Source organism: Eucyclogobius newberryi, unplaced genomic scaffold (genome assembly GCF_026437365.1).
Source record: "Eucyclogobius newberryi isolate DKJ021-1_F unplaced genomic scaffold, fEucNew1.0.hap1 SCAF_4, whole genome shotgun sequence".
Lineage (NCBI taxonomy): Eukaryota > Metazoa > Chordata > Actinopteri > Gobiiformes > Gobiidae > Eucyclogobius > Eucyclogobius newberryi.
The window spans coordinates 35400860-35413034 of NW_027316056.1; the positions used below are offsets into that span (position 1 = coordinate 35400860).

The 12175-nt window shown below is 44.1% G+C and overlaps 1 protein-coding gene across 1 annotated transcript in view; it reads left to right on the forward strand.

The window, feature by feature from the left end:
• dchs2 (dachsous cadherin-related 2) overlaps positions 1-12175 on the forward strand; it is a 54101-nt gene that overhangs the window by 13932 nt on the left and 27994 nt on the right. Inside the window, exons 6-12 of the mRNA XM_072463655.1 lie at positions 975-1211; positions 2901-3929; positions 4662-4849; positions 6283-6382; positions 6460-6632; positions 7730-8561; positions 11200-11439. Of these exons, the coding sequence (XP_072319756.1) occupies positions 975-1211; positions 2901-3929; positions 4662-4849; positions 6283-6382; positions 6460-6632; positions 7730-8561; positions 11200-11439 (2799 nt within the window). The remainder of the gene's footprint in view (positions 1-974; positions 1212-2900; positions 3930-4661; positions 4850-6282; positions 6383-6459; positions 6633-7729; positions 8562-11199; positions 11440-12175) is intronic.

Below are 12175 nucleotides of genomic sequence, written 5' to 3' on the forward strand. Positions count from 1 at the left end.
GGCGGGGGGGGGGAACCTCAGGACTCAGGCAGGACCGCTTCAAATCACTGTCAAATCCCTGTCAAAACCCTCGCACCGACTGCAACACGGGGCCGTTCTCTGGGGGCTAGCAAGCGTCAAATTCAAAATGTGTGATTGCGTGTGATATTTGAGGTTGCATTAATTATCAGACAAATGTGAAATGTCTGTCAAACTAATCACAAAAAAATCACAAAAATATTACACACATACAACATGATTTTTTTCTTATTTGAAGCATTTTTTTTTAGGGTTTATAAATAAGAATTTTACATTTCTTCAAAACTACAATTCGATATAATGCCCACCTCTAAATATAGGCTGCGTCTGGTGAATTGGGGACGTTTATTTAAGTGCTAATCCTCAACTCCTGTCCCTGTTTGGGCTTTTCCACGTCATAATCGGCTCAAAACATTAAAAAAAAACACTCTTTAAACTCATATCGACATCAGTGCAGTTTAACATTCCCACATTCAACTGGCTGTGAAGTGGCAGCAGAGTGCATTAAAGGGATTGCAGGGTTAATTAAGGTAATGAGTCCTTAGTATACCATCTGTTACTCTATGTACTCTGTGTATATATACGTACGAGAGTTAGATCTGACTGACATTTAAGGTCAACAATATTCTTATAAATGACCTTCTTTTTCATTCCACTGCTTTATACTCACAATGACTCGAGTATCCAACCACTTATCCTCCAGTTCAGAGGCAAACGCTTTCCCTACCAGACATTTATACATATTCTGCTTTAAATTGTACATGTCTTACACAGATTTTAGCATCATTTTACATTTAATAATAAGGAATAAACCCTCAATTCACTGTAAATGTCCATTACATTCTTCTTCTGGATAATACGTCATGATTTCACTGTTATTTCTACCCCTCTAAAAGCATCGTACTGTCCCGTAAGTACACGCTCCGGGTACTCAAAGTGTCCCGTGTCTCGCTCAGGAGTGCTGTACCTGACGTCCGGCCTGAGCCACCTGGGAGCGGTCAGCGTCAAGCTGTCGGTCGGCGGGCGGGACGGCGGCGGCCTCGCCTCCTCCTCGCCAGCAGAGGTCACCGTGCACGTCCTGAGCAGCAGCCGGGCCCCCGCCGTGTTCCAGAGGTCCCGCTACAGCTTCAGCCTGCCCGAGGACGCGGCCCCAGGGACGTCTGTGGGGACGGTGCACGCCATCGATCCGGACGGTCGGTGCAAGCGAATTTAGCCTAATTTTTATTCATTTTTTCCCCATTTGATAATTTAAAGGAGCCGTATTATGTTTTATTTCATGTACTTAATATTGAACAGTAGCATAAGTAGATCATCATTTTGAAAAAAAAAACATTTTAAACCACAATATTGAGCCAAACGCCTTAATAATGGAATTGGGTCCATTGACTTCCTGTTCAAAACTGCAGATCTGTTAAGCCCTGCCTCTTCAGGAGCATTTAAATGTATTGTTCTTGCTTTGTTAGTTTCTACGTGACGTTTTAGTACCCGACGTGTATCAGTCTTCTATTTTCAAATCATCGCAATTAAGTGGGCGGGTGTACGGGGGATGTGGGCAGGGATAGGGAGTAGGTGAAAACAGGACAACGCAGGAATCAATCAAAATACAACCGTGAGTAAACTAAAGATGAGGAAACACAGTGGCAAGGTTAAAATCGCATTGAAGTCGATTTTGTCTCCTTTAAAAGTAGATAGTGTCAACATGTACTTATTGTTTTATTTTATTATTTATTATAAGGAATTATTTGTACCACAGAGTTATCCAAGTGAATCCTGGTTTATTTTTTACTTTTTACACACAAGCACATTTTACTCGTCAAGTTTGAAATATATTGTCAATAGTCCACATCTTATAGAGCCATTTTCTGTCATAGTAAAATTGTACGACGTTATGATACTTCCTGTAGGTTCTGGTTGTAAGTGTGATGAGACACTTTGGGGGGATTATGTCCACATTATGTCCACATTATGTCCACACGGCACGAGACGGTCATTTAAGGTCGTCCAGTCAATTAACAGATTAGACTTTGAAGTGGGGCTGTTGGTCAGTGCGTGGGCTCCTCGGACCCCCAACTGTGGATTTACTCACTCCAGTGACCTACTGATTATTTGAGGGTAGTAGTAGTAGTTGTAGTAGTAGTAGTAGTACTAGTAACGTGCAAGGCTCTTTCGGCTCTGTTCTTATTGCAAATAATAACATTGGTGACAGAGAAAATCTAATGTAATTCATGAGAGAAAATGTCCTAAGATGTAATGTTTGGTTTTATAATCCTCTAAAACCTTCTGTGGCTGTGACCTGTACAAACACGCTCTTGTAACTCGGTTTTGAAAAAATATTAAAAACAAATGTTCTTTTTGTCACCGTCTTGTACAGATATTACAATACATTTGGCCTTTGAAAACCTTATTGTACAAAGAGTAAAGACTATCACAACTTACATTCTGTAAAAGTGTGAATAAAATACAATAAATACAATAAATACAATAAATAAAAGACCACACAACTCCCGCAGTGTTTAAAGCCAGACAATTAAAGTGAGACTTAAAACACTTTGGGCCCGTTCGGATGTGGCGGGGCCGAGCGTTCCAGAGTTTGGGGACGACCACAGAGAAGGCCCTGTCTCTTCGTACGCACCACAAGCTGGAGCCGGCCCTCAGACCTCAGAGCATACGCAGGAGTGTAAATGTTGTATGAGTTCTGAGATGTGCTGCAGGGCCGGTCCATTCACACTTTAAAAACATAATAAAATCTTAAAACCCATTCCAAACGGAACAGGAAGCCAGCGCACAGACACAAAGACTGTCACAAATACTGTATGTGCACAGAGCCACCTACAGTGCACAACATTTTTTTCCATTTTTACTCTGGTTCCTCTCTTCTGCAGGTTCCTGGGAGTCCGTGTCCTACCGCATCTCGTCCGGGGACCCTCTGGGCTGGTTCTCGGTGCACCCTGGAACCGGCCTCCTCTCCACGCTCAAAGCTCTGGACCACGAGCTCCATCCGTACGTCCTCCTGGCCCTGCAGTGCTCCACGGACGCCTCCCCCGTCTACAGCATCGCGCAGGTCAACATCTCCATCGCCGACGTCAACGACAACGCTCCGGTTTTCCCCCAAGCCGGCGACGCCATCACCATATCCAGAACCACGCCTCCCGGAACGATCCTTTTCATCGCGCACGCTCACGATTACGACAGCGGCGCCAACGGAAGAGTCAAATACAAGCTAAAGAACCCCGGAGACGGCACTTTTGCTCTCGACGCTAACCTGGGAACGCTGACGCTGAACGCGAGCTTGCAACGGGACGCTACGCTAACGCACGCGCTGGAAATCGCGGCGGAGGACGAGGGCGAGCCGGCGCTTTCCACGACCTTCGGCCTGACGGTGGACGTGGAACAGAACATCGCGGGGAACAGATTAGCTTTCGAGACGCTGATCTATCAAGTGGAGATAGGAGAAAGCTACAGACGAGATTCCAGAGTCATCCAGGTGAGGGCGCATCAGAGCGGCGAGACGTACGCGGCGCATCCGGGCGTGAGCTACTCCATCCAGAATCAAAATGGCTTCCCTCCGGCCCCTTTCCGGATCCACCCCGGGAGCGGCTGGTTGCACTTGGCGCGGAGCCTTGACTACGAGGCGGAAAGGGCGTACAGGTTTCACGTGCGGGCGACGGCGGGCGGCGCGGGACAGGGGAACGTGACGGCGACGGCGGCGGTGAGCGTGCTGGTGCTGGACGTGAACGACAACGCCCCGGTGTTCGGCAGGGAGGCGTACTACTTCACCGTGCCTGAGGGGGCAGCGCTGCAGGGCCTGGTCGGGACGGTCCGGGCCACGGATCAGGACTCGGGGGAGAACGGGCGGCTGTCGTACATCCTGCTGTCGGACGGGAAGTTCTTCCGCGTCAACGCAAAGACCGGTAATGTATAGAAACAAGTTTATGTGCATGTTGCTTAGGTTCGTTAGCCATCAGACAATATCATATTTAAGGGAAGTGGATTTTTTACAGTTGTAATTTTTACTTTTGGCGTCACAACTGTGGAGTTTGCATGTTCTGCTCGTGTAGGTCTCCTCTGGGTGCTACCACTAAAAAATATGTACAATAGGCTCCTCCCCTCTGTGGCCTGGACTCCCCTGCAAAAGAGTCTGAATCTCAGAGGAACTTTCCAGGTTAAACAATGTTCGGTCCATAACAAATAACTTGAGTATGTTTTGCTCTTGTATATGTATCTGACAAGTTTTTTCTTCATTTTGACTTTATTTTGGTATTTTTACGGTTTACCAGCTGTAAATGACAGAAAGTGACATCACACTCTCATTCCATCAAACGTTTATATATAATTTATTCAAAATAAACGACTTTATTCAAAAGAAACAACTTTTCTGACCCTCTATACATCAAAGGTGCTTCCATATATTGTTAATTCAAAAAAAGTTGTGACGTTAGATGAGTTTTTGCCCACTGGTAATTTCCTAGTGTGATGTCATCAATTAAAACCAGGAAGTGCACATAATTGTACCTGCATCAGTTGAATGAGTCTATCCTGTCAGAGTTCGTCTTCCACTCGTGATAGAGAGCGAGAGTGTCGTATGTTTCTGGTTTTGGACACATTTGTTGATGGTCTCGTCTTTGTGCCCGCGGCGGTTCCAGGAGAGCTGATCCACTGGGTGGCGCTGGACCGGGAGCAGCACGGTCATCACACTCTGAAGGTGATGGTGACGGACCAGGGCCGACCGCGCCTGAACAGCACCTGCACCGTCCACATCCTGGTGTCTGACCGCAACGACAACAGGCCGCAGTTCACTCACCGGCCACACGGGACGGACAGCGCTGTGCAGGTCGGGGCTCACGCACACATATACACAAGTACACATGTACACACACATATACAAGTACACATATCTTATCTTATATACACATATACACAAGTACACACACATATACACAAGTACACATGTACACACACATATACAAGTACACATATACACATATACACATATACAAGTACACACACATATACACAAGTACACATATACACACACACATATACACACACACACACATATACACACATACACATATACACATATACACACATACACATATACACAAGTACACATATACACACATACACATATACACATATACACACATACACATATACACAAGTACACACATACACATATACACACATACACATATACAAATATACACACATACACATATACACATATACACACATACACATATACACAAGTACACATATACACACATACACATATACACATATACACACATACACATATACACAAGTACACACATACACATATACTCAAGTACACATATACACACATACACATATACATATACAAGTATGTGTGTAATGCATGGATAAGACACAGCAAATATTGTCTACAAACAGTCTTTGATTTGGGCAGTTTGGACTAGATTTAGTTTTTTTTTTTTTTACGACTGCCCAATTTTTCTTTTCAAAATACTGAAAATAATAGCGGTAAACTAATAAACTACTTGTCAATTCAAGTCAATATTCTCTTTTGCAATGACGTCATGCCAGGGTCCTTCCTATATTCATTCATAATTGAACATTTTGAACCACTTTTTGATGCTTTTTCATGTTTTATAATAATGTTTATAGCATTAGTCAAACTAATTCAGGTTTCTGAACATTCAAACTAACATGAGCATGCACATCTCCTGAAGATGTGAGACAGGCTTCTACTCTGACAATGTTCAAATCCAGGCTAAGAACAGTTCTGTTTGGCTGTGCATCTGACTGAGAGGATTTGATCTGAGCTCTTAAATGACATTTTATTGTATTGTGATTCTAATGCATTTTCCTGTTATTTGTGTATGAATCGTGCTCTACAAATAAACTTGCTGCGTCGGTTGAGGGTACAAGGGCTCCCTCTGCTGGCTCATTAATCAACTAAGCAGTTTAAATTGGGCTAACAGCTGTGGGTGCGAGTATCACTGTTGGATTACTGCACAGTGAGACTAGAGGCTTTGCGCTTGCCTAGATTCAATGGGGGTTCATGGTGGAGGTGGGAGTTTTGTGCATTTCAAGATTACTCTTTGTCATTGTCAATATAAAAACACATTTACATCATATACAAATACATTACAAGGACTGAAAGTAGCACTTCGAAGGGAAATGTCTAATGTGCGATTCATGTGGTGTACAGGCTGCTAATAGTAATGAATTGTTCCGCGCTGGTCTTCATAACTAATCTCAATTCTTTGTTTTGTGCAGGTCTGGGCCGGCGTACCTACGGGTTCTTTAGTCACCACCGTCTTTGCCAAGGACCCGGACGCCGGCGAAAACGGGACCGTTACGTTTTCGGTGGACGCAGGTCAGTCCCGTTTGACGATCGCGCTGCCGTTCCGTCCTTTTCCTTCATTGCCGGTGTTTTGTTTGCTCGTTTGTCAGCTGACGACGGTGTCCGGGCGCCCCAGGCTCACTTTGAGATAGACGCCAGGAGCGGAGACGTCCGGACCACGCAGTTCTTCAGCCACGACGCGCGGAGACGCTACACGCTCAGGGTCACGGCCAAAGACGGCGGCGCGGTTCCTCTGGAGGAGAGTGCGCTCGTGCATGTGCAGGTAACGTGTATGGACTGATATGTATGTGCCAAGAATGTCCCAGTCAGAAGATCTCGTTCCAATGGCGCAGAAATATTATCTAACGACACCAAATAACAACAATAGTTTTTTCTATGTGGTTGTTCTCACCTACTGGCCATCGCGGGTATTTAAAGCAGAATAAAGTCAAATTTGTACCCTATTAAACGTCTTTGTAAGTCCCTGTGATGGTTAAATATATATTTTCGGGGCGTTTGAAGTGCCCGTCGTCACCCCGTATTGTCTCTGGGCGGAAAATCAGCCAACAATGACCCAAAAACAACTGTCCTGAGAAACCCTGGCTCTTTATTTTTTTGATTTGGGCACATTAAAGGTTGAATGGACGATTTTTTTGCCCAAATCTGAGTCTCATTTCCTCGTGTCATGGACGGCCGATTAGTCCTGCCACGTATCAATCATAAAACGCACCTACCGCTCACCTGCAGCCGCGTGTGGCTCGTCCCACGTTTCCGCGTGTCTAAGCGCATTGATCTATCATAATATAGTTCCCTCAGTGTACGGGACAAAATTAAGACGGAGAAAGACAGTTCGAGCTGTCTCATAAGAAGACGGAAATCTACGGGAGACGAGAGATGATGTGATCCGTCGCGCTGATAAACAAACGCACGTGTGTGTTGTATCACACACGTGCGCACGGGGGAGTGGCATGTGCACTTCCGCCTGAGTTCTCAAATCGCCGAAAAATTGTCCATTGCGCCTTTAAATGATTTTTTTATGTGATTATGCTTCCTTGCTTCAATTACAAAAAAAAGTAAGGAAGCAAAAAAACGCAAACGCTTTTTATTTATTTTATTTTATTTATTTTATTTATTTTATTTATTTTATTTATTTTATTTATTTTATTTATTTTATTTATTTTATTTATTTTATTTATTTTATTTATTTTATTTATTTTATTTATTTTATGCATGACCTAAACATATATAATTATGTTTATTCTTTTTGTACGAACCAAATGTTGATGTTTTTAGAATAATTCCCATTTCCTCACAGTGAAACACATCATAACATATAACATAACGTTCATTAGCCTCTCAAACACCCTCCTCCTCCCGCAGGTGCATGGAGTCGACCCGCACCACCACCGCTCGTCCCCCCAGATCCTGAGACGCTTCACCGTGAGAGAGGACGCGGCGGTGGGCACGGTGGTGGGCTCGGCCGGCCTGTCCGACAAAGGCCCGCTCAGCTACGTGATCCCCGCGGGACACGGCGGCGTCCCGTTCGGCGTCCACGCGTCCTCCGGAGACATCTACACAAACCAACCGCTGGACTACGAAACGAGCATGCAGTACTCCCTCACGGTCCGCGCCGAGGACACGGACCACAGCTTGGGACTGAACACATCCATACTCGTCGTCATAATTGTGGAAGACGTCAACGACCACGCCCCCTTTTTCCCGGAGGAATTCGTCACCTTCGGGCTCCGAGAAGACGCCCAGGTCGGCTCGCTCGCCTACGCCTTCCGAGCGCGCGACGCGGACGGGACGCTACCGAACAGCGGCCTGACGTACTCCTTGACTCGCGACGAATCCCGGCCGACGCGCTTCCCCTTCCGCGTCGACCCGAGCACGGGGCGTCTGACGGTGACGGCGACGCTGGACCGCGAGACGGCCGCGAGCTTCGCCTTCACGGTGACGGCCACAGACGGGGCGGGGCCGGGGGAGGAGCGGCGGAGCGGGGCGGTGACGGCGCAGCTGTTTCTGCTGGACGTGAACGACAACAGGCCCGTGTTCGTCTCCGCGGACACGGCGCAGGTGATGGAGGACGCCGACGCGGGGAGTCTGCTGCATCACTTCGTGGCCATAGACGGGGACGAGGGCGACAACGGGCTGGTGTCCTACTTCATCGCGGCGGGGAATAAAGGGCTGTTTACGCTGGACCAGAAGACAGGTAAAAGTGACAGAACGCCTTTTTTACCAGTAAGACATTCCCTAGTCAGGATTTGGCATTAGCGCGCCATCTGTTCCTTATATTCACCCGTCACAATAAAACTAAACATATGTGTTTGTCCCACTTCCAGGCCTGCTGTTCCTTATATTCACCTGTCACAATAAAACTAAACATATGTGTTTGTCCCACTTCCAGGCCTGCTGTTCCTTATATTCACCTGTCACAATAAAACTAAATATATGTGTTTGTCCCACTTCCAGGCCTGCTGTTCCTTATATTCACCTGTCACAATAAAACTAAATATATGTGTTTGTCCCACTTCCAGGCCTGCTGTTCCTTATATTCACCTGTCACAATAAAACTACTTTCAGGTCTGCTGTTCCTTATATTCAACTGTCACAATAAAACTACTTCCAGGCCCGCTGTTCCTTATATTCACCTGTCACAATAAAACTACTTCCAGGCCTGCTGTTCCTCATATTCAACTGTCACAATAAAACTAAATATATGTGTTTGTCCCACTTCCAGGTCTGCTGTTCCTTAGATTCAACTGTCACAATAAAACTACTTCCAGGCCTGCTGTTCCTTATATTCACCTGTCACAATAAAACTAAATATATGTGTTTGTCCCACTTCCAGGCCTGCTGTTCCTTATATTCACCTGTCACAATAAAACTACTTCCAGGCCTGCTGTTCCTTATATTCACATGTCACAATAAAACTACTTCCAGGCCTGCTGTTCCTTATATTCACCTGTCACAATAAAACTAAACATATGTGTTTTTCCCACATCCAGGCCTGCAGTTCCTTATATTCACCTGTCACAATAAAACTAAATATATGCTGTTCCCACTTCCAAGCCTGCTGTTCCTTATATTCACCCGTCACAATAAAACTAAATATATGTGTTTGTCCCACTTCCAGGCCTGCTGTTCCTTATATTCACCTGTCACAATAAAACTACTTCCAGGCCTGCTGTTCCTTATATTCACCTGTCACAATAAAACTAAATATATGCTGTTCCCACTTCCAGGCCTGCTGTTCCTTATATTCACCCGTCACAATAAAACTAAATATATGTGTTTGTCCCACTTCCAGGCCTGCTGTTCCTTATATTCACCCGTCACAATAAAACTAAATATATGTGTTTGTCCCACTTCCAGGCCTGCTGTTCCTTATATTCACCAGTCACAATAAAACTACTTCCAGGCCTGCTGTTCCTTATATTCACCTGTCACAATAAAACTGCTTCCAGGCCTGCTGTTCCTTATATTCAACTGTCACAATAAAACTACTTCCAGGCCTGCTGTTCCTTATATTCAACTGTCACAATAAAACTACTTCCAGGCCTGCTGTTCCTTATATTCACCTGTCACAATAAAACTACTTTCAGGTCTGCTGTTCCTTATATTCAACTGTCACAATAAAACTACTTCCAGGCCCGCTGTTCCTTATATTCACCTGTCACAATAAAACTACTTCCAGGCCTGCTGTTCCTCATATTCAACTGTCACAATAAAACTAAATATATGTGTTTGTCCCACTTCCAGGTCTGCTGTTCCTTAGATTCAACTGTCACAATAAAACTACTTTCAGGCCTGCTGTTCCTTATATTCACCTGTCACAATAAAACTAAATATATGTGTTTGTCCCACTTCCAGGCCTGCTGTTCCTTATATTCACCTGTCACAATAAAACTACTTCCAGGCCTGCTGTTCCTTATATTCACATGTCACAATAAAACTACTTCCAGGCCTGCTGTTCCTTATATTCACCTGTCACAATAAAACTAAACATATGTGTTTTTCCCACATCCAGGCCTGCAGTTCCTTATATTCACCTGTCACAATAAAACTAAATATATGCTGTTCCCACTTCCAAGCCTGCTGTTCCTTATATTCACCCGTCACAATAAAACTAAATATATGTGTTTGTCCCACTTCCAGGCCTGCTGTTCCTTATATTCACCTGTCACAATAAAACTACTTCCAGGCCTGCTGTTCCTTATATTCACCTGTCACAATAAAACTAAATATATGCTGTTCCCACTTCCAGGCCTGCTGTTCCTTATATTCACCCGTCACAATAAAACTAAATATATGTGTTTGTCCCACTTCCAGGCCTGCTGTTCCTTATATTCACCCGTCACAATAAAACTAAATATATGTGTTTGTCCCACTTCCAGGCCTGCTGTTCCTTATATTCACCAGTCACAATAAAACTACTTCCAGGCCTGCTGTTCCTTATATTCACCAGTCACAATAAAACTACTTCCAGGCCTGCTGTTCCTTATATTCACCTGTCACAATAAAACTGCTTCCAGGCCTGCTGTTCCTTATATTCAACTGTCACAATAAAACTACTTCCAGGCCTGCTGTTCCTTATATTCAACTGTCACAATAAAACTACTTCCAGGCCTGCTGTTCCTTATATTCAACTGTCACAATAAAACTACTTCCAGGCCTGCTGTTCCTTATATTCACCCGTCACAATAAAACTAAACATAATATGTGTTTGTCCCACTTCCAGGCCTGCTGTTCCTTATATTCACCTGTCACAATAAAACTACTTCCAGGCCTGCTGTTCCTTATATTCACCCGTCACAATAAAACTAAATATATGCTGTTCCCACTTCTAGGCCTGCTGTTCCTCTCGGCGCCTCTGGACTACGAGAGCCAGCGCCTGCACCGTCTGACTGTCCAGGCGGTGGACCAGGGCCAGCCGGCGCTCTCCTCCACCCAGACCCTGACCGTGGAGGTGGGGGACGTGAACGACCGGCCGCCCCTGTTCGACCGGCCCGTGTATGACGCCAGCGTGGCCGAGAACAGGAACCCGGGCGAGGCCGTCGTGCGGGTCTCTGCCTCCGACGGGGACTCAGGTACTGCAGCTGTCAGGACTGTACGGTCGAGTTAATGTATAAAAATGCAGCGAGAATATGTTTTTAATTGGGATTTATTTGAATCATTTACTATTTTGGAGAGTCTTGGGCAAACTCCTGATGAAAAAAAAGAAACCAAAATTATTACCAAATTTTAAGAACAAGACAGTGACATGGACTATATTTTTACATTATATACCACTTTTTCCCCCTAAAGGTGTGATTTGGTAATACTGTACTACATGGTGCATAATAATAAGTGTGTCATAGAATATTTTCAACCATAAAAGTGCACCGTGGCTACAGATTTTGTTTTCATTTTACATTTTTTGTCAATGTCAAATAATTTTTTGGCGATTATTTTGAGAAGAAACAGCAATTTGGCGTAAAATAAGTAAATCATTAAATAAATAAAAAAGTTAAAATAATAATAATAATAATTTCAATGTAAAGTAATAACAGAAAAATATTATTCTTTGAAGCAAAATGTATTCCAAAGGTATGTAATTTAAAATATGTAACTTCATTCATTTAATGTATTTATTTAGAGAATGTAAAATTCACTTCAATATGCAGAATTTTGTATTCTTATTCAAGCTGAAAATGTATTTATTATTTATTTATGATCAGCAAATTCCAGGTATTGAAACTCAAACAATTCACTACTTAATCATAGCCTCGTGCAATAATAGTAGTAATAGTATTTTATTCTTGTAATGTGCTCCTCCTGTGTCCA